Source organism: Urocampus carinirostris, chromosome 1 (genome assembly GCF_059441175.1).
Source record: "Urocampus carinirostris isolate Australia breed hairy pipefish chromosome 1, RoL_Ucar_1.0, whole genome shotgun sequence".
Taxonomy (NCBI): domain Eukaryota; kingdom Metazoa; phylum Chordata; class Actinopteri; order Syngnathiformes; family Syngnathidae; genus Urocampus; species Urocampus carinirostris.
Window position 1 is genome coordinate 71939995 of NC_142349.1, and position 23089 is coordinate 71963083.

At 44.4% G+C, this 23089-nt stretch overlaps 1 protein-coding gene across 1 annotated transcript in view; it reads right to left on the reverse strand.

The window, feature by feature from the left end:
• Nucleotides 1-1558: 1558 nt before the first annotated feature.
• The window catches only part of LOC148376737 (voltage-gated inwardly rectifying potassium channel KCNH6-like), a 79226-nt gene continuing 57695 nt past the window's right edge, over nucleotides 1559-23089 (reverse strand). Inside the window, exons 15-23 of the mRNA XM_088326706.1 lie at nucleotides 21753-21917; nucleotides 18789-18910; nucleotides 18579-18650; nucleotides 17657-17753; nucleotides 14899-15001; nucleotides 13113-13255; nucleotides 12795-13029; nucleotides 5691-7378; nucleotides 1559-1796 (exon numbers count right to left, since the gene is read on the reverse strand). Coding sequence (XP_088182832.1) covers nucleotides 7177-7378; nucleotides 12795-13029; nucleotides 13113-13255; nucleotides 14899-15001; nucleotides 17657-17753; nucleotides 18579-18650; nucleotides 18789-18910; nucleotides 21753-21917 — 1139 coding nt within the window. The 3' untranslated portion in view covers nucleotides 1559-1796; nucleotides 5691-7176. The remainder of the gene's footprint in view (nucleotides 1797-5690; nucleotides 7379-12794; nucleotides 13030-13112; nucleotides 13256-14898; nucleotides 15002-17656; nucleotides 17754-18578; nucleotides 18651-18788; nucleotides 18911-21752; nucleotides 21918-23089) is intronic.

A 23089-nucleotide genomic window follows, 5' to 3' on the forward strand; every position in this document is an offset into this window, starting at 1 on the left:
ACTGTAACTTTAACTTAATTCGCTTCTTAATTAGCAATTTCGAGCCCTGATTTTTGTGAGCCGGCTAGATTTTCTTGTGCGCGGAAAAGCTCTGGGTAGTGCGGAATTGCGTATTTGTTTATCGACAGTCCGGCCGACTGGAGGGCTGGTGGAACATTTAAGGGTTAAAAAAAATCTAAAAACTTCATAGAAATTGTTGCCCGGCACAATTTCAGATGTGATCGCTTGCTTACAAGTCTACTAGCACAGGACTGAAATTTCTATAAGGGGCAGAGTTGCTAAATGGAGTAGAATGGAACCTTTGTCAGAATACTGCAAAATTGTATACTGTATGTAATACTAATTCTATTTTCACTGTCACTTTAAAATCTGATCCAGTCTATCGATTAATTCTCTGCGAAGAAAAGCAGACGCTTTCGGTAAATCAATTTTCACTTTTCTTTTATCTACAAAGCCACAGTGGAGAGCGACTGGCATTAGGGTGTGGTTGACTGACATACAGCAGATCCTGAGTCATCAACACAGCCCAGTTAATCATTGGCTGCTCTCTGCCCAGTCGAGAGGACATTGCTACAGGTCCCTTAAAACAAAGACTAACAGGCTCAAAGACCCTTTCCATGCACACATAACTGTAACTAATTATATATATGTCTCTCTTTTTCTCTTCCCATGTTTCTCTTTGTCTCTCTTTATCTCTCTCTGTGTCTTTTAACCTCTTTTGCTCTAACTTCCTTTTTTTCCTTTTCTCTTTCTCTCTTCATACCCTTCGCGCTTTGTTTTCTCTTTTCTCTCCTTCTGTCTTTCCATTTCTCTTTGGTTTATTTTTTCCTCTCCCTTTCTTTTCCCCCTTTCTCACAAATTTTTATCTTTTGTTTCTCACGCTCTCTCCCTCTCTTTTTCTTTCTTTGTCCTGCCCTCTCTCCTTTTCATTCCCTCTTTCTCTTATTTCTTTATCTCTCTTTTTCTCTTTAATCTACTAGTCCGGCCCCCGACAGAATGTTTGTTCTATCGTGTGGCCCCCCCGAGTTAAAATGAGTTTGACACCCCTGGCTTAAGATGTGATTTCAAGGTTATGTTGGTAGTATACAAAAACATGCATGGACTTGCTCCCTCATATCTTTAAGATTTAATTTCGCCATTTGTTCCAGTCCAGAGCCTTTGCTCTGAAAACGCTATTCTACTTGTGATCCCAAGAGCCAAGAAGAAATCTGCAGGTTCCAGAGCGTTTGGCCCCTGTGCTGTGGAATAATAATAATAATAATAATAATAATTTCCTTGTATTGTCATTCTGTGTAACAATGTACACAGAACGAAATGTCGATTGCACCTGACCCGTTGTAGCGAGCCGATGCAGCCGCAGCCAACAGAGGGCGCCGCCGACCACTTTTTAAGTCTTAGGAATGACTCGGCCGGGGCGCGGACAATTTCTAAATCTAAGCTTAAAACACACTTCTACTCTATAGCATATAAATATCCTATATTTTATGTTGATAATATGTGTATTATTTGCCCTCATGTAGGTTTTAGATCAGGGGATGGTGTCAATAGTCTGTAGTTTGCAATAGTCTTTGATCTGTGCAGCCCTTTGAGACTCTTTGTGATTAAGGGCGTCTCAAATAAACATGACTTGACTGCCACACCAAATCTCGTTGTATACTGCGTGGTACTCCATGACATTCTTGACCATTGGATTCTATTGAAAGCCTGATCCTATTCGGGTCTGACTGACTGATGGTCTGGGGAGGAGTCTTCAATGGTTGTTGCCGGGGCGATGGGTACTCTGGGAAGACATTATCCTGCAAGGACAAGATCAAAAATCACTTCGAGAAGACTGGTACAGATATTTTTGGTACATTTTCTGTTTTTATAAATGCAAAGCAGGACATCCATTTACTTCTAATTGCATTCCACAGTTTAAGATGGGGATCAGCAACCTGCAGCTTTTTAGTAATTCAATATCAAAAAGTACCGTTTACCAAATTGTTCAAATGAGTTATTTGACTCCATTAATTAAACACAACCTTACATTCTCCCAACAATATGCGCGCTCGTTTCTTCAGGACAAAGATGAACAGGAAGCCGACATTTTCACACGGGGGCGGATTTATTTTCCCTAAAAAATGTGTACTCCATCGAAAACGGACGAATTAGTGACTTTTGAGTCTGTGGGAAGCCTTCTCCTCAAGCTTTCTCTATTCTCCCCGCATAATGGCGTGCCGAATCCTCCCATGGGCGCGCCAAGGAAGCCCCCTGGGCTTTACCATCTCGTAGAAGAGTCCCGATGTCTGGGGTACTCAAGACAACACCGAGCGTTTCTGCGTCACCAGCGTCTGGATGTGCTGATTATCTTATTAGCCGTAGGTCCCGTTCCCGCCATTCCTGTAAATAACATTATACAAGATCGGCTTCCCTCCTATTTAAGCTCTGTGCTCTCACTCATCCTTTGTCAGTCCGTCAACGAACCTCTGCACCCGCAAGACGTGGGTTTTGACTCGGTCCGGTTTCCTGTTTCCTGTCCGGTATTGTTCCCGTCTATTTTGTCATGTTTAATATCGTTCTCCAGTTTCGTTCCCGACTGCTTTGACCTGTTTAATTTCGATATCCAGTTTTGATATCAATCCTGTCTGCCCCATCCTGTCCGGTATCGACCACATCTGTCCGGTATCTGCTCCTGCAATTGGTATCGCTCTCGTGAGCCTTTGGCTTCCGGTCATTCCACGCCAGACTGCTGCCTTACGTCTACTGCCCAACGATCGCCGAATCACTGTTGTATGATTGACTCCCCCATTTCCCGTAAAATAAAAGCTCGTGTGAGAAACGTCACGCATTTGGGTTCTCCTCCAATTCCGGTTCATGACACACACTGCAGACGCAGGCGCTGACTAACTTGAGTTTATTTGGGGGTAAAGGGAATAACAAAAAAACAAAGATCGGTAGTCCAGAACATAATAGACGGCAGCTGGTAAGACATAAAGGGCCAACAATGATCCAACAGCTTTTGCTGTCGTCACAGTCCTTTAATACTGGGTTCATATGGCGCGAGTTATGAATTGAGGGTTCCTCCAGTTTGTCTACCTTTTGATGCCCTACTGACGAGTGTGGCATTCTTGATCCTTACAATTCCTAATGTTTTCCTATGCTTTCAAAATAATTTGAATAAATATTAGATATCGTCATGGTTTCCATGGCACCCATTGGCCCTGCCCATTTGTGTCACGGTTGCTGTGGTGCACGATTGGCCCTGCCCATGTGTGTCACAGTTGCCACGGTGCCCAAATGGCCCCGCCCGTGTTGTGTAAGCTGCGGCTTATTTAGAGATTGATTTCTGTGTATATAAAGCTCAGCGCTCTCTTGCTTCAGGGTCAGCCCGTCAACGAACTTCTGCCCCACAAGACCTGGGTTCTGTCCTGTTTTCCTGTCAACGAACGTCTGCCCCACAAGACCTAGGTTCTGTCCTGTTTTCCTGTCAACGAACTTCTGCCCCACAAGACCTGGGTTTTGTCCTGTTTTCCTGGCAACGAACTTCTGCCCCACAAGACGTGGGTTCTGTCCTGTTTACCTGTCAATGAACTTCTGCCCCACAATACGTGGGTTCTGTCCTGTGTTCCTGTCAACAAACTTCTGCCCCACAATACGTGGGTTCTGTCCTGTGTTCCTGTCAACAAACTTCTGCCCCACAAGACGTGGGTTCTGTCCTGTTTTCCTGTCAACGAACTTCTGCCCCACAAGACCTGGGTTCTGTCCTGTGTTCCTGTCAACGAACGTCTGCCCCACAAGACCTGGGTTCTGTCCTGTTTTCCTGTCAACGAACGTCTGCCCCACAAGACCTGGGTTCTGTCCTGTTTTCCTGTCAACGAACTTCTGCCCCACAAGACCTGGGTTTTGTCCTGTTTTCCTGTCAACGAACTTCTGCCCCACAAGACGTGGGTTCTGTCCTGTGTTCCTGTCAACAAACTTCTGCCTCACAAGACGTGGGTTCTGCCCTGTGTTCCTGTCAACCAACGTCTGCCCCACAAGACCTGGGTTCTGTCCTGTTTTCCTGTCAACGAACGTCTGCCCCACAAGACCTGGGTTCTGTCCTGTTTTCCTGTCAACGAACTTCTGCCCCACAAGACATGGGTTCTGTCCTGTGTTCCTGTCAACAAACTTCTGCCCCACAAGACGTGGGTTCTGTCCTGTGTTCCTGTCAACGAACGTCTGCCCCACAAGACCTGGGTTCTGTCCTGTTTTCCTGTCAACGAACTTCTGCCCCACAAGACGTGGGTTCTGTCCTGTGTTCCTGTCAACAAACTTCTGCCTCACAAGACGTGGGTTCTGTCCTGTGTTCCTGTCAACCAACGTCTGCCCCACAAGACCTGGGTTCTGTCCTGTTTTCCTGTCAACGAACGTCTGCCCCACAAGACCTAGGTTCTGTCCTGTTTTCCTGTCAACGAACTTCTGCCCCACAAGACCTGGGTTTTGTCCTGTTTTCCTGTCAACGAACTTCTGCCCCACAAGACGTGGGTTCTGTCCTGTGTTCCTGTCAACAAACTTCTGCCTCACAAGACGTGGGTTCTGTCCTGTGTTCCTGTCAACCAACGTCTGCCCCACAAGACCTGGGTTCTGTCCTGTTTTCCTGTCAACGAACGTCTGCCCCACAAGACCTAGGTTCTGTCCTGTTTTCCTGTCAACGAACTTCTGCCCCACAAGACCTGGGTTTTGTCCTGTTTTCCTGTCAACGAACTTCTGCCCCACAAGACGTGGGTTCTGTCCTGTGTTCCTGTCAACCAACGTCTGCCCCACAAGACGTGGGTTCTGTCCTGTTTTCCTGTCAATGTACTTCTGCCCCACAAGACGTGGGTTCTGTCCTGTGTTCCTGTCAACCAACGTCTGCCCCACAAGACCTGGGTTCTGTCCTGTTTTCCTGTCAACGAACGTCTGCCCCACAAGACCTAGGTTCTGTCCTGTTTTCCTGTCAACGAACTTCTGCCCCACAAGACCTGGGTTTTGTCCTGTTTTCCTGGCAACGAACTTCTGCCCCACAAGACGTGGGTTCTGTCCTGTTTACCTGTCAATGAACTTCTGCCCCACAATACGTGGGTTCTGTCCTGTGTTCCTGTCAACGAACTTCTGCCCCACAAGACGTGGGTTCTGACCTGTTTTCCTGTCAACGTACTTCAGCCCCACAAGACGTGGGTTCTGTCCTGTTGTCCTGTCATATCTGCAGTCCGGTATTGTTCCCATTTATTTTTGTACCGTTTAATTTCGGTTTCCAGTTTAGTTTTCCGTCTATTCTTGTCTTGTTGGTTAGTTTCTCCAGTTTTGGTCCCCGTCTAGTTTATCCTGTTTATTTTTGTTACCCTGATTCGTTATCGATCTCGTCGGTGGTCTCTAGCGTCTTGTCCTTCCACCCCAGACCGGCTTCCTAACGTGCATGACTCCCCATTTCCCATAAAATAAAAAGCTTGTGAAAAAACGTCACGCGATTGGGTCCTGTATCTGTTCTGGTTCTGACACTTCTCCTCTTTAATTTGAAAACAGGTTATGGACTGAAAGTCTTATACATGTTTAGGTTTTTGGTTTCTGGGTCCTTTATGGCTGTCAAAAATGTGGGTTGCTGATCCCCGGTTTGAAGTCACTGAAGGTCGACAATAGATCTATTGACAATCAGGTTCTTACAAAAGGTAATTGATCGAAAAAGCATTTTGTACCTGTGACGTTATCATTGGCGTCCTGACATGAAGCGAACTTCTGTAGATGGTATTCTTGTGGCTTGGAGGGACAGCAAAAGGGCCGAGGAGATAAAGGGGACAGAAGGACAGACTAGTGGTAGTGGACAATGACTCCATGGAGATGGTCGGGAGCAACGTTCCCTGTAATTTTCCTTACGGGTCTGAGCGTTCACACAAAGTCGGTGAGCAACGCTTGAAACAACAGTGAGCAACGGCAATCCCAAGTGTGGCAACTAAATCAATATTAAACATGTCCAAAATTTGACATCACGTTACATTTTGCTGAGTTTCCGGCAATGCAAAATTAATTTTCACTTTTGAATGAATTGACTCATGTACTATTGCAAAGGTTTTACGGCCTACAAACGTCATTTGTTTTTACAACAAGATTTTCCTTTTTTTTTTCCTGGTATCTTTTGACGCATAATACTAACATTTTTGGGGGCTTATTGAGTCGGTTGCACGATACAGAACTGTATTTCATTACATTTTTTTAGTAGAAGTACAATGTTGGCAACAAGATTGACTTGGTATAATTGGAAATTAATTGAATTCAACACAAACTTTTTCTTCTTTTTCCCTGTTTTTTGTCTATTTTTTTTTAAATTCCTTTAAAAAAATCTCATTGTGTTTATTTTTTCCTAGCTGTTACTTTTTTCTTTTTGTTCTCTATTTCCTTTTTTCCTACATTTCTTTCTTTTCTTTTTGTCCTTCTTTTTTTTCTCTTCCTTTTGTTTCTTTTTTTCTCAGCTTTTCACTACTTTTTCATTTTGGTATTGTGTCGTGTGTGTTGTGGTGTTTATTTTTTCCTAGCTGTTACTTTTTTATTTTTGTTCTCTATATCCTTTTTTCCTTTGTTTTTTCCTTTTATTTTTTCTGGCTTTTTTCTAAATTTTTCCTTCTTTTTTCTCTTCCTTTTGTTTCTTTTTTCTCACCTTTACACTACTTTTTCATTTTGGTATTTTTTTCTTTTTTGTTCTATTCCCCCCTTCCTTTAAGTCATTTTGTGCATCATTTTACATAATATTTGGTCATGTTGGGATTAAAGAAGCAAAAACAACCCGAAGAGCCGTTTAGGACCCGAAAGAGCTGGTTCCTTTTGGTGAGCCGAGCCGAAGAAGCCGGTTCTCGACAAACTCTACTAACTTTACTCCACTTCGTTCTCCTTCGACTCGACTTCAAAATACCGCATTTAGGACACAACGTCAGGGGAACCTGTGTATTTTCACCTTCATGCACTGTAACTTTGACTTAATTGGCTTCCTAATTAGCAATTTTGAGCCCTGATTTTTGTGCGCTGGCTAGATTTTCTTGTGCGCTGAGAATGTGCGAGCAGTACGCAATTGCGCACGCGCGCAGCTTAGGGGGAACATTGGTCAGGAGGTGGTGGAGAGGTGAAAATGAGTTATTGAATCATCAAGTGGAGGCTCGCTAGGAAATCTTTGGAAAGGAGAAGCACGTTTCTCTATTTGAGATTTTTCTGTTGACGTGTTTTCCCAGTGGACACTTGTGTTGCGCAAACTGTCATTGGAGGGTGGGGTTCATCGGAAAGGGACCGAACGCAGGCCGTTGTGGGAGATGCCTCGTAGGAAGGAGGAAAAGCTGACATCTGTCTCCGAAGCAGTTGCATTATCACCCCAATGTCTGCTGACATACGTGATTCCAACCTACGAAACACGCGGAAATATATTAAAATTTGTTTTTGGGTTTGAACTACACACTTTGTTTGAAGGAATCTAGGACAAAATTGATTGTATTCACACATTTGCCAATTATAAAGTAATGATTGTTACGCCAGGGCATGTTGGCCTCTGTCATGGTTGCCATGGCGCCCAATTGGCCACGCCCGTGTGTGTCACGGTTGCCAGGGTGCCCAATTAGCCCCGCCCATGTGGTGCCAGCTGCGGCTAGTTGAGAGATTGGCTTTCGTTCTATATTAGGCTCAGAGCTCTCTTGCTTTTTTGTCAGCCCGTCAAACGAACTTCTGCCCCACAAGACGTGGGTTCTAAGACTTGGTCCTGTTTTCCTGTTGGATTTTCCTGTAGAATAGAATAGATAGAATAGAATATACCTTTATTGTCATTGTTACAAAATGGGTTAACATATTGTGACAACGAAATTGGGCATGACACTCCAGTTTTACACATTCACAGTGAGGTATGAGCCAAGAAGATAAAGGAACAGAGAAGATAAGGTTATAAAACAAGGGGGATAAGGCTATAGTTATCATTGACATGGTATTTACACAAGAAATGTCGGCATGTGGGATGTTACATACAGTGTTGTCGTGATACCGTTGGTATCGTAAGGGTTGTGCAATATTGCATTTGGTGCAAAGTCATCATAGTGCAAAAAATAGTCAGCATATGCATTGGTGCAAACATAGACAACATAGTGCAGAAAAAAGGAAATGGTCAGACATTGTGCAAGGTGAGCAGTAAACGTAGTGCAGTCGACATGTGCAAGAACATAGACATTAGTACCATTATATTCGTATGAGGTAGTGTTGGCACAAGTTTTCAGGTTTTTTGTGCTGTGTCTGTTTTGAGCAGTGAACAAACATAGTGCAGACAGCATGTACGTGAGTACCATTTTACATTCGTGTGAGGTAGTTTTTTGCAACAGTTTTCAGTTTTTTTGTGCGGTGTCTGTTTAGGGTGGTAATGGCTGTGGGGAAGAAGCTGTCTCTGAGTCTGTTTGTTTTTGCTTTGTGTGACCTGTAGCGCTTGCCGGAAGGCAGCAGGTCGAAGAGGTGGTGGCCGGGGTGAGAAAAGTCCATGATGATGTTTTCTGCTCTGCTGAGGTAGCGAGAGCAGGCAATGTCCTCCAGACTGGGCAGAGAGCAGCCGACGATTCTCTGGGCTGTTTTGATGATCCTCTGGAGCTTTTTCCTGTCTGCTGCTGTGCACCCAGCATACCACACCGTGATGCAGTATGTTAGGATGCTCTCCACTGTGGCTTTGTAGAAGGACACCTGCAGCTGCTGTTTTAGGTTATTTTTCCTGAGCAATCTCAGGAAGTGCAGTCGCTGCTGGGCCTTCCCTACCACCGCTCTGGTGTTTGCAGACCAGGAGAGGTCGTCGGATATGTGCACACCCAGAAATTTGAAAGAGTGGACTCTCTCTACACAGTCTCCTTTTATGGTGAGTGGTGCTGGATTCCTGCCATTCCTTCTGAAATCCAGAATCAGTTCTTTTGTTTTTGTGGTGTTCAATATGAGGTGGTTTTCCGAACACCACGTTGAAAGTGACTCCACCTCATCCCTGTATGCCGCCTCGTCCCCTTCAGAGATGAGGCCGATCAAGGTGGTATCGTCAGCGAACTTAATTATAGTATTTGTGGGGTGGGTCGGTGAGCAGTCGGAGCTGTAGAGGGTGAAAAGCAGGGGGCTCAGTGCACAACCTTGGGGGGAGCCAGTGTTCAGTGTTAGGGTGGGAGAGACGTGGGTACCGAGTTTCACCGACTGTGGGCGGTTGGAGAGGAAGTCCATTATCCAGTGGCAGATGGAGGGAGAGAGTCCTAGGTGTGCAAGTTTCTCCACCAGGATCTCCGGGATAATGGTGTTGAAGGCTGAGCTGAAGTCCAGAAAGAGCATTCTGACGTAGCTCCCCCGGTGGTCCAGGTGTTTCAGCACGGTGTGAAGTGCTGTGTTTATGGCGTCGTCAGTGGAGCGGTTTGCCCTGTAGGCAAACTGGTGGGGGTCCAGTGTGAGTGGCAGGGAGTTTTTGATGTGCCGGGACACTAACCTCTCGAAGCACTTCATGACCACAGGCGTAAGAGCTACAGGCCTGTAGTCGTTGAGGCTTTCCACTGCTGACTTTTTGGGGATGGGAATGATGGTGGAGGTTTTGAGGCAAGGTGGGACGGTCGCCTGTGACAGGGACCGGTTGAAGATGGTGGTGAAGACCCCAGCCAGCGGATTGGAACAGTCCCTGAGTACCCTCCCTGGTACTCCATCCGGGCCAGTTGCCTTCCTGGGGTTTATGGTATTCAGCGCACGCCTAACTTCGTGCTCCTGAAATGTGAGAGAGTTGCTGCTGGTTGTTGGTAGGTGTGATGTGGCTGTTTGTGGCCTACCAGCTTCAAAGCGAGCGAAGAACTGATTAAGGTCCTCAGCTAGTGAAGCCTCAGCCTCAACAGCTGCCAGGTTGTGGCCTCTGAAGTTGGTGATGTGTTGGAGGCCCTGCCACATCCTCCTCGGGTCATTTCCAGCGAAGAGGTGCTCGATCCTCCTTGTGTAGGCTGCTTTTGCTTCCTTGATGCCTCTCTTCAGGTCAGCCCTGGCCACCCCGTAAAGAGCCTTGTCTCCAGACCTGAAGGCGGTGTTGCGGTGTTTGAGGAGGGTGCGCACCTCGCTGGACATCCAGGGTTTTTGATTTGGGTAGTTTTTGATTTTTTTATATACTGTGACTTCATCCGTGCAGTAACGGATGTAGGATAAAACCGTGTCAGTGAATTTCTGGAGGTCATGGTGTTCAAATACCTCCCAGCAAGTTTGATCAAAACAGTCCTGCAGCTTGGAGAGGGCTCCCTCAGGCCACGTTTGTATTGTCCTCGTTACAGGTTTTGTTTTCCTTCGGATGGGGGTGTATGAGGGGGTAAGGGATAGGCATAGGTGATCCGAATTTACTAGGTGGGGGAGGGGGGAAGCTTTGTATGCGTTTCTGAGGTTGCTGTAAACGCGGTCCAAAGTTTTTTCACCCCTTGTTGCACAGTTCACATATTGATGGAATTTTGGAAGAACAGTCCTTAAACATGCCTTATTAAAGTCGCCAGCGATAATGAAAGCTCCGTCGGGGTGTGCAAGCTGTTGGATGTTTATAGCGGCGAGTAGAAGGTTTAGCGCTGTGCTAGCGTTAGCATCCGGAGGAATGTAAACAGCTATCACAATGAGCACAGTTAGCTCTCGCGGTATATAGAATGGTCTACACGATACCGCCAGAAACTCTAGATCGGGCGAGCAGTGTGCATCAATAATTCTGCTGTTATTGCACCACGCATTATGTACGTAAATGCATAGTCCCCCACCTCTTTTTTTGCCGGAGTCTTCGTTGCGGTCGTATCGGTGTAGCGTGCGTCCTGCTAGCTGAACTGCAGCGTCGGGGATCCGCGGGTCAAGCCATGACTCCGTAATCACAAAAATGTTGCTATTCCGTACGAAGTTGTTGGTAGCTATCCGCAGCTCAAGCTCACTGATTTTGTGTACGATGGATCTGGCGTTGGTCAGGAAGATACTCGGAAGCGCTTGTCGGTGTGGTCGTCTTTTTAGCTTCTTCGCTAGGCCTCCCCGAGAGCCTCGTTTTTGTTTACGTTCCCTCCGCCGTCTCTGTCGCTTGATGGGCGGGCAGGTAACCCAGGGAGATCCCGGTGGTCTTCGTATGTCCTTTGGGATGTTGTTGTTGGTGTTGTAATCGTGAAATGAGTCGAAATCTAATCTTTGACCCAGGTTAATAAGTTCCTGGCGACTTAAGGTGATAGTTGCCGAACAGGTATTTATAAAAGAAAAGATGAGAGAAAAAAGAACACTTAAAGTAAAAAGATTTACTGGAGGGACATCAGCCGCTGCGTGTAGTCGCGCCGCCATGTTGGAAAAAACACGGTATTGTTCCCCGTTTATTTTGTCCTGTTTAATTTCGGGTTCCAGTTTTGTTTCCGTCTATTTTGGTCCTGTTTATTATTTTCTCCAGTTTTCGTTACCGTCTAGTTTTTCCTGTTAATTATCGATATCCTGATTCGTTGACAATCCTGTCTGTCCCGTCCTGCCAGGTATCGACCCCGTCTGTCCGAGATTAAGTCAGGGAATTGGAATCAGTCTCGTCTGTCTCTGGCTTCCAGTCCTTCCACACCAGACCGGCTTCCTAACGTGCATGACTCCTCATTTCCCATAAAATAAAAGGCTTGTGTGAGAACGTCACGCGATTGGGTCCTGTTTCTGTTCTGGTTCCTGACAGTCACAGGGTGTTTCTGGAAAACTACTAGTCAGTTCTATGCTGAAATGTTGACAATTGAAGGTACCAATGTTTCTCAAAAAGTAGGTCTTGAAAGGGTACTTTTTTAAAAAGTTGCAATGATAAAAAATTGTAAGCGACGAAATACACTGCATAATTTTGCTCAATTTATTTTCCTCTTTTTTGCTTATTTTACCATTGTCCTATTTTACATTCTCACAAGTTACATGAGACAAAATAATCCTTAGTCTGAATTTTGTTCTTTATAAAGCCAATTATTTTATTGGCAGTGTCTGAAATAACGTCTGCCTATACACCCTGGGCGTGCGTCGGGCGTTACAAAACGTCTCCGCCCGGGTGGCCGACAACTTTATCAAGGAAAAAAAAGCAAAAGATTTTTTTTATTATGCTTTATTCCGATGTCAAAAACTTCATTGGGTTTGGAAATTTCTGAATTTCGGTTCGTTTGGCAATTTGCATACTCAGCAGCCAATCAGAAGCCTGCATCGAATAACTTCGTGCTCCCGGACTTTCCCGAGCGTTATAAGGTCGAGCGTTTGCATATCATTTTCCAAAGTAGACGCTCAGAGAACACAAGAAAAATGGAGAAGTGGTTAGGAATCAAGCCAAAACCTCAGAAAGATTCAAAAGAAGCTAACAAAATGTATGACGCTACAAAACGTAAACATACATTAAAAGCATCGTGGAAAGAGGAGTTCACATGGCTTGTAGCAAACATTGCATGAATGAAGATGAGTAAATAGAGGGAAAATACTGATGACAGATGGGAAATAGCGATGTCATATACATGCAAGGAATCTTATAAGTAGATTTATAATAAACTTAATTTAAAAGTGTTGTTCTGGCAAAAATGTTATTTTTTTTGTGATCAGTCGTGTTATTGTGTTTCAAGTTGGGAAAAATGGGGCAGGCACCTTTATGGCTGGTGTCCGGTAACTTTTTGTCCTGAGTCTCAGACACTGGTGAAAGCATCCGTTGTTGTCAGTTTTTTTTTCCAATTCATTTTTTTTACGACCGTGACTGAGTGGTTCAGCGAAAACTGAAGCGCTAAGTAGTTTTGACTTGTTTGTACGTGTCTCTGAAAAATCAAAAATTGCAAAATCTCAAAATGTACCTGCTGAGTTGTTGCTGCAATGTATCCAATCTGTTCTGCAAGTCTTTCTTTTGCCCCATGCGAGGAGGAGGAGAAGGAGGTGAGCCGGGAGGACCCAAGCGAGAAGCCGATGCCTCGGCTGTCGGACAGGAACGAGGCTGAGGGGGAGGAGAGGGGACGCTGCGAATGCACGGGACAGCCTCATATTTTGTTTTTTCTTGATCTGATCCCCAGAACGTGAAGACACTGGACACTCCTAATAATGCAGAGCATACACTTAGAACCATTCAGTCAACTCATAACAAACAAATCATAATTTGTTAGTAAAAGTATACATGCCTTTTAAAGAATGACAGACCTTCTCTCTCATGTCAATTTCAGGACACCTTTTTGTTGCAGAACCATCCGTCATGGAGATCTGAACAGGACTAGCTAGTTCGGAATCTTCTGCTTCGATTTCGCCAGGGAAAAGAGGACAATATCTGCGGTAAAGTGGACGACATTCGCGAATATTAAGCACAGAAATTTAAAATTTCTCTCGAGTCTGTAGATGGAATGGAGGGGGATGATTCACCTGTGCCCGCTCATTTGGCTGTGGGTTCTGATTGGCTCCCTGTCACTATTTGAACCCAGTCCTGTCAGTCCCCTGTTGTCAGTCTGTCTGCAAACCTCAGTATATACTAGGCAAGCCTTTTTCGACCCTGACCCCCGCCTGTCCCGTTTTTGCTCCCGTTTGTCTCCGGCTACGACCTGATTTGATCCTGACCACGTCTGCTCTCCTGTCCCGGCTTACGACCCATTTTTGTTCGCGACTACGTCTACTCTCCCGTCCTGGCTCACGACTCGTTTCCGACCCCGACCACGCCTTGCTCTCCCAGTCCCGGCTACTGACCAGTTTTTCCGTCCCTGACACCGCCATCGCTCACTACAGAAGATCCACTTCCGCGTTCGGATCACAATCAGAGTACGAGAGCGAGCACCGGATCGTGGGCGCAGCCCCTTCTCTTTGGTGCGGTATTGTTACACAATTGGGTTCTGTTTCCCTTCTGGTCCTGACACAGAGATTAGTTCTGTCATGATTACTGATTCGGGGCCCTGTTGGCACTAACAGCCACAAGACCTGATTGGCTGTTGGACTCTTTTTAAACTCCTGTCTTCCGAAAAAAAAAAAAAAAAAAAAAACGCCAGACCGTCTGCAAACCAATGCTCTCAGTTAGGCAAGCTTTTGTACTCTCAGACACGATCCTGCCGTTTCCTGCCTGATACCTGTTGCCGACCTCTTTTCTGGACCTGTTTCTGTTTTTGCTCCTCCGTCCCAACCATCAACCTGTTTCTGCCCCGTTTCCTGCCCGATACCTGTTGCTGACCTCTTTTCTGGACCTGTTTCTGTTTCTGCTCCTCCGCCCCGGCCATCGACCTGTTTTTCTCGCTGCCAACGACTACCCTCGCTCGACACGGAAGTGCCACATCTGCGTTCCTGCTATCTGCTACCCGTGACCGACGATCATCGGATCGTGGATGCAAGTTCTGTTCTCCTTCTTAATAAAAACTGAGTAAAATGAACGCAATTGGGTCCCGTCTCCGTTCCTGGTCCGTGACAAGTTCTACATATTGTACACTGATGCTGCATAGAAAATGTCATTGACATTTTAAGTTAATGACAATAAGGACAATCTTGATAACAATCCTAAAGGGGTGTTCTGCATTGTTGGATGCTATCTATCTTCAGGGTTGGGTAGGGTTACTTCAATTGGATTACTTTAAATTACTTTTGGATTGCTCCAATACCAAATATGCTAATAAAAGACAAAAGAAACTCAATATGAATGAAATGATTCAATTCTGTGCAGGCTTGGGGAGTAACGGAATACATGGAAGGGCAAAAATGATGTTGGCAAACTGTTTGGATTTATTTTCATTTTGTTTCTGTCGCATTTGATGTTCGTTTTGCCGGAGATCAAAGAGATCAAAGCCAGGAGAGAAAGCTTACCAGGTGTTGTGAGTCATCATTTGAATCATATTTAGTTTCTTTTGTCTTTTATTAGCATATTTGGTATTGGAGTCATCCAAAAGTCATTGAAAGTAATCCAGTTAAAGTAACCCTACCCAACCCTGTCTATCTTACATTGTATTCTTCTGATCGTCTTTGCTGTGTCCATGCTCGTAACGCTCCCAGTGGCTGTGTCTTCGAATGCATCTGTAGGCAGCTTGGGGTCTCCTGGTATCACCTAAAAGGAAATCACAAATCCAGATATGAATTTTCCACAAACACAATGACATTACAAGCTATATGCTAAAAAACAAGGGGTGACGTTTGAATGCTAATTAATGAAGGAAGCAATGGTCTCATTGTGTTTCCAGTTTTCTTACCACAGGAGTAGATACTGTAAGGTTTTAACATTTACTCAACTGCAATCTGACCCCTGATACACTTCACGTGTCATGTCTAATTCCTTACAGTTGGAGCATGTTCTAAAGTCGGGGAAATTATTGAGCCGAGCGCCGCATATTGTCCACATATTAATTTATTTAGCCGAATCACATAGTTTAACAAATCAGGTCTCTCTGTTCCAATTACAATCGTGTGCAGGAGACAGAGCAACGAGACTCTGGGGGCTCCTCTTTTATAATTGATGCCGATGGAATGTTTACGCCCCATGACCAAGCCTCTGGCTGATTGGTCCGCGCCGTGTTGATGCAATTATCGCAATCGTCCTTCGAAGTATTGGGATATGGGTGATAGGTCGTCGCCCTTTCCCCCAGGCGAGGGGATAAGTCATTGTTATCTACAAAAACAAAAAACAAAGACACATTCCAAACCACAGGCATTTTTACGACAACCTACTCTCAGAGTTTGCCCTCAAACACTGAAGTCAGATTTTAGAACAAGAATATGTTACTTTATGTAATATAAAACAGTGTACAAGTTGTATATAACTTAATTCCCTCTTTTGGACTGATCAAATCAGTCCAATACGTATTAGATGTTTTAATAGCACCTTTTGCTTAAACACAGCTATCTATATTCATGAGAAAACAATAGAACTGAATTACAATGAATATTGTAACTAATTGTCACAGGTGCCATGGCGCCCAATTGGCCCCACCCGTGTGGTGCCAGCTTCTGTCACGATTGCCATGGCACCCAATTGGCCCCGCCAATGTGGGCCAGCGGCAGCTTGTGGACAGATTGGCTCAGTATTTGAACTTTGTCCTGTGTGTCCCCTTATGTCGGTCCGTCTACGAATCTCTGCTTTTACACGGTAAGCCAATTTTCGCCTGTCCTGTTTTTTTACTCCTGCTAGTCTCCTGTTACGATCTTTTTTGAGCTAGACCACGTCTGCTCTCCCGTCCCGAATTACGACCTGTTTTGATCTCGACCACGGCTGTTCTCCCGCCCCGAATAACGTTTTGTTTTTTGATTTCGATCACGTTTTTGCTCATCCACCCCGGCTTCTGACCCTGACTCACTCCTGCTTTTGCTCCCGTCTGTTTCCTGGCTTTTTTTATCTTGACCACGTCTACTCTCCTTTCCTGGCTTTCGACTCGTTGCTGAACCCAACCATGTTTTTTGCTTTCCTGTCCCGGCTACTGACCCGTTTTTTTTTCGTTCCCGACACCGCCATCGCTTGCCACGGAAGTCCCACTTCCGCGTCCGAGCAACCTATTCCTCGCGACCAGCGATCTCCGGATTGTGTGTGCGCTCCTTTCCCTTCTTCGCAATAAAACTGTGAGAAACGTTACGCGAGTGGGTCCTGTCTCCGTTCTGGTGCTGACACTAATAGTTAAAATCATTGGCAGTGGTGGGTCATCAGGGCCAGCAAGGCCATCTCTGCTGGCCGAACATAGCCAGACATCATTAGCATAACTGTAATAATAAATCAATCCCATTTTGAATGTATTTTTCTTAAATGTATACATGTATAAAATTATTCTCCATATTCTGTTCTCCTCATGATACATTATGCTCATTTAGTTATCCTCCTTCCAGCGTTTGAGTTTTCATCCAATCGTAATTTCGCCAACATGTGTTATGAGGCTGTATATAATCTGCCCGAGGCCTTCAGAATGTTTAAATCTAAGCTTAAAACACACTTCTATTCTATAGCATATGAATAACCTATATTTTATGTTGATAATATGTGTATTACTTGCCCTCATTGAAGGTTCTGTTGGTAGTATACAAAATCATGCATGGACTTGCTCCCTCATATCTTCCAGATTTAATTTCCCTCTATGTTCCGGTCCGGAGCCTTGGCTCGGTTACTGTAATGCACTACTCTCCGGTCTCCCAAAGTCCAAAATCAAGAGCCTTCAGCTGGTACAAAATGCTGTAGCGAGGCTTTTTACCGAAAACAAGAAAGTTTGATCACATGACCCCGATTTTAGCTCACCTGCATTGGCTCCCTGTTAACTTAAGATGTGATTTTAAGGTTCTGTTGGTAGTATACAAAATCATGCAAGGACTTGCTCCCTCATATTGTTCGGATTTAATTTCCCTTGCTCTGAAAACGCTGGTCTACTAGTGATCCCAAGAGTCAAGAAGAAATCCGCAGGTTGGAGAGCGTTCTCCATTCGGGCCCCTGTGCTGTGGAATGCTCTTCCCCCTGAGATTTGATCTGCAACCTCAGTGGAAATGTTTAAATCTGAGCTAAAAACACACTTCGATTCTATAGCATATGAATAACCTATATGTTATGTTGATAATATCGGTATTATTTGCCCTCGTGTCGGTTTTAGATCAGGGGATGGTGTCATAACAGTCTGTAGTTTGCAATAGTCTTTGATCTGTGCAGCCCTTTGAGACTCTTTGAGATTAAGGGCTAGACAAATAAAAATGACTTGACTTGACTTATAAGAAAATTTGACACTTTAAACCAAACCTGAATGAGTGGAGAAAAGCCTCTGTTCCCTCCATTGTGCTTGTCCTTCTAGGTCTGAGTTTTCTCCTTTTAAAAAACCTGCAGGTTCACTATTCACCTGCACAAAAAGTATAAAAGTATAAACAGGGTTGGGTAGGGTTACTTTAACTGGATTACTTTCAATTACTTTTGGATTACTCCAATACCAAATATGCTAATAAAAGACCAAATAAACTAAATATGAATAAAATGACTAAATTTTGTGCAGGCTTGGGGAGTAACGGAATACATGGAACGGCAAAAAGCTGTTTGGATTTATTTTCATTTTGTTTCTGTCGCATTTTATGTTACTTTTGCCGGAGATCAAAGAGATCAAAGCCAGGAGAGAAAGCTTACCACGTGTCGTGAGTCATAATGTTATTCATATTTAGTTTCTTTTGTCTTTAGTTAGCATATTTGCTATTGGAGTAATCCAAAAGTCATTGAAAGTAATCCAGTTAAAGTAACCCTCACCAACCCTGGTCGCATTTTATGTTAGTTTTGCCGGAGATCAAAGAGATCAAAGCCAGGAGAGAAAGCTTACCACGTGTTGTGAGTCATCATTTTATTCATATTAAGTTTCTTTTGTCTTTTATTAGCATATTTGGTATTGGAGTCATCCAAAAGTCATTGAAAGTAATCCAGTTAAAGTAACCCTACCCAACCCTGGTCGCTTTTGATGTTACTTTTGCCGGAGATCAAAGAGATCAAAGCCAGGAGAGAAAGCTTACCACGTGTCGTGAGTCATAATGTTATTCATATTTACTTTCTTTTGTCTTTAGTTAGCATATTTGCTATTGGAGTAATCCAAAAGTCATTGAAAGTAATCCAGTTAAAGTAACCCTACCCAACCCTGAGTATAAATCAATAGAAGTCTTTCTTGCTTTGGAAATGGGAAACATACATCTCTGAGGTTGAAGGTGATCTCCAAGTTGGACCAGAAATAATCATAAAATTCCGGATACATGTCCAAAACCTGCAAACATAGATATATATTGAGTTTGCAATTTCAATGTTTTAGCCAACCATGGTTTATTATTTTTTTTCATGATAATTTGTTCGACTTCCTCCGCAATTTCTTAGAAACATCTGTGACTCTGTGAGCAGGCCACACCTCAAGCATGTCATCTCGATGTATTTTATGAAGATCACAGTAGGTCAGAGCCCTGACGTCTGCAGTGGATTTCCCTGGCAGCGCGTAAAGATTGATTGGCTCCCCAAATATATCATTTTTTCCTAGAAAAGGGGAAGAAAGGATATTCATAACTCACAATGGACTCTGGGAAAAGCTGGTTCAGAGACAGGTTCTCCACCAGGGCCATCACAACCTTAATTCATTTCACAAAACTGTGAACGTCATGATTAACTGTATGTATGTAACATCCTACATGCCCACTTTTCTTGTGTAAATACTGTGTAAATTATAACCTTATCTTCTTTGTTTTCTTTTATCCTCACTGTGAAATGTGAAACTGGAGTGCCACGTCCAATTTCGTTGTCGCAATATGTTCAACCCATTTTGGAACAATGACAATAAAGGTATCGCATCTCATCTCATTAGCTGCACCGCTTATCCTCAGGAGGGTCGCGGGGGTACTGGAGCCCATCCCAGAAATCATCAAGCAGTGGGCAGGAGACACCCTGAACTGGTTGCCAGCCAATCGCAGGGCACACAGGGACAGACAACTCGCTTGCACATTCACACCTAGGGAGAATTTGGACCAGCAAATTCACCTGAAATGCATGTCTTTGGAATGTGAGAGGAAACCGGAGTGCCCGGAGGAAACCCACGCAAGCACGGGGAGAACATACAAACTCCGCACAGGAAGTCCGGTAGCTGGATTTGAACCCACACAGGAGGTTCCCAAGACCTTAGAAGTGTGCCGCACACGCGCTAACCACTGCGCCGCCATGCTGCCCCAACAAAGGTATATTTTATTCTATTCTATTACCGATTCAAGGCACCTGTGACTGCCCAATTGGCACCAACAGCCCTGAAAGCTGATTGGCTATTAGACTCTTTTTAAACCCCCGGCTTTCAAGAGATCCCTGTCAGATCGTTATGCGAACCGTTGCTCCCAGCTCGGCAAGCTCTTACGTCAGACTCTGTTCCTGCCCTGTTTTTCTCTGCCTGATACCCGTTGCCAACCTGTTTCCGGCCCTGACTCTTCCCTGTTCTGCCTTCTGGCCTGTTTTGCCCCGCTACCTGCCTGACACCTGTTCCCGACCTTGTTTCCGAACTTGTTCCCGCCCTTGCTCTCCCTTCCTGGCTAACAACTAGTATTCCTGCAAGTCTACGATCATCCTCGCTCGACACGGAAGTGCCACTTTTGCGTTTCCTGCCACCTGCTACCCTGTTCCGTCGATTCTTGGAATCTTGGAAGGAAGCCCTTCTCTCTCACCAGTAGCACGCAAGCGCACGGCAAAATGATAATGATTATATTTTAAAAATGCGCATTTTTACCTGAAATATAGACATTTTCAGTTGCGCACCGTGCTATTTAGAGGCTTAACATTAGCGCTCCTCCTCCTCTGCTTCTTGTGTCGGAGAGAGAGATCCGTGTTTTAACCAGGCCAACAAAACACACACGCGCGATAAATGAACGAATCATGACGGCTCCTTTAGCAAAAACATCTCGTTCTTTCCAGCCGGCGTGGACAGACGAATGAGGCTTTGTGCAAAAAATGACCGTGCTGTTCTGTGCATTATGCCTCGAGAGCGTTGTACCTCGCGCAGCAAGTGTTAAACGTCGTTACGAAACGAAACATGAACATGAATTCAAGGATGAGTCAGACATGGCAGAGACATTAAAACGCGCAGTGTCCAGGTACGGCATACAAACACAGAGCCTGAAGACCTTTGTCACTGCTAAAAACGCCACCACTGAAGCAAGCTATCACATTGCTCACTGCGTAGAAAAGCACAGAAAACCATTTAATGATGACGAATATTTTAAAGAAGCGTGTGTGTGCGCCCGCGTGCCTTCTGCTGTAATTTCAAGTTTTGATATTTTCTGCAAGAAGATATCATTGATGAATGGTATGGTAGCTGTCCATATTACTTGTTTTTTGATTGTAGTTCATTGTTGCTGAAGAATGGTTGATTCTGGTTCATTCTTGTAGTCAAAAGTCGAAGTCATGGATGTCTACAGGCCTTTCCACTTGTTATTCACATTCATTTTTTAGTTGATTGATGAACAACAATAGTGGAAGATCAGTTATACGATTAAAATGTATATCCATGTTGTATATTTGGACTGGTGTAGAATGACAGCTCTGTTGGAGATTAAAAAATATGTCGTGCGAGTCATTAATCTTACAAGGAAATTTGAAAGTGGCACTCAACACCAAAAAGGTTACTGACCCCTACATTATATCCAGGGTTGGGTAGGGTTACTTTAACTGGATTACTTTCAATGACTTTTGGATTACTCCAATACCAAATATGCTAATAAAAGACAAAAGAAACTAAAAATGAATAAAATGACTAAATTTTGTGTAGGCTTGAACGGAATACATGGAACGGCAAAAATGATGTCGGCAAGCTGTTTGGATTTATTTTCATTTTGTTTCTGTCGCATTTGATGTTCGTTTTGCCGGAGATCAAAGCCAGGAGAGAAAGCTTACCACGTGTTGTGAGTCATCATTTTATTCATATTCAGTTTCTTTTGTCTTTTATTAGCATATTTGGTATTGGAGTCATCCAAAAGCGGCAGTGGCTCAGGAAGTAGAGCGCTCGTCTTGGGATCAAGAGATCACAGTTCGAATCCCGGCTCCTCCGTGTTACATGTCGAAGTGTCCTTGGGTAAGACACTGAACCCCTAATACCCCCAATAAGCAGGTTAGCGCCTTACATGGCTGCAAGACCGCTATTGGGAAATGTGGAGCACATTGTAAAGCGCTTTGGGAAATGCAAATAATTTCATTTCATTTCAAAAGTAATTGAAAGTAATCAAGTTAAAGTAACCCTACCTAACCCTATATATCGTTGAAATCATATTAAACTACAGTTAATGAATTAAATAGAGTTTTTACAAATATGGAGTGAGTAGTGAAAGTCATCGTAACAATAACTCACCGAGAATAGCAACCACCACGTCGCCTCTCAGAATTTCTATGGATCCTCTGGAGATGAAGTAGAGGGCTGATATCAAGTCTCCGGCATGTACGAGGGTATCACCAGGTGGCGCATGAGTGGTCTTGAATCTCATGGCCAGGGCCCTCAAACAACCCCGAGTAGATCCTTAGAGAAACACACAATACCACTTTAGACTATATTGTAGTTTTATCCGATAATTGGAAACAAATCAATAACAATATTGGTTTCACTTGGGTTGTAATAAAGCACAGGTGTCAAAAAGGCCAAAACAGGCCCGCTAAGGGATTGACTCCGGCCCGCGAGACAACACTCTGAGAAGCGCAAGAGAAAAACAAGCTGCAGGTTGAAATAGGTCATCTTGATGTTGCCAGGTGCCTCTCACAAAGACACTGTACTTGTATTTATTTCTCTGTCTCTCTCGCTCTTTTCCACCCCTTTTCTCCCACTCTCTGTCTCTTTCACTCTTCGTGTCCCTCTTTTTCTCTTCCTTTGTTGCTCTTTGTCTGTTTCTCTCTCTGTGTCTTTTAACCTCTTTTGCTCTAACTTGCTTTTTTCCTTTTCTCTCTTTTCTCTTTCTCTCGTCCTACCCTTTGCGCTTTATTTTCTCTTTTCTCTCCTTCTGTCTTTCGATTTCTCTTTGGATTTCTTTCTTCCTCTCCCTTTCTTTTCCACCTCTCTCATGACTTCTCTCTTTATCTCTTTTATTTCTCATGCTCTTTCCCTCTCTCTTTGTCCTGCCCTCTCTCCTTTTCCCTTCCTCTTTCTCTTATTTCTTTATCCCTCTTTTTCTTTCTCTTTGATTTACTAGTCCGGCCCCCGACAGAATGTTTGTTCTATCGTGTGGCCCCCCGAGTTAAAATGAGTTTGACACCTCTGTAATAAACCATTGTCACGGTTGCCCTGGTGCCCAATTGGCCCCGCCCGTGTGGCGCCAGCTGCAGCTTGTTGACAGAATGGCTCCTTGTCAGTATTTAAACTCTGTCCTGTCAGTCCCCTTTTGTCGGTCCGTCTGCGAATCTCTGCTTTTACACGGCAAGCCCTTTTTCGCCTGACCTTTTTTTTGCTCCTGTTTGTCTCCTGCTACGACCTGTTTTGATCTCGACCACGTCTGCTCACCCGTCCCGAATTTCGAACTGTTTAGATCTCGACCACGTCTGTTCTCCCGCCCCGTATAACGAGTAGTTTTTTGATTCCGATCACGTTTTTGCTCTTCCTACTGACCCGTTTTTCCGTTCCTGACACCGCTATTGCTCGCCACGGAAGTCCCACTTCCACGTCTGAGCAACCAACTCCCCACGACCAGCAATCTCCAGATC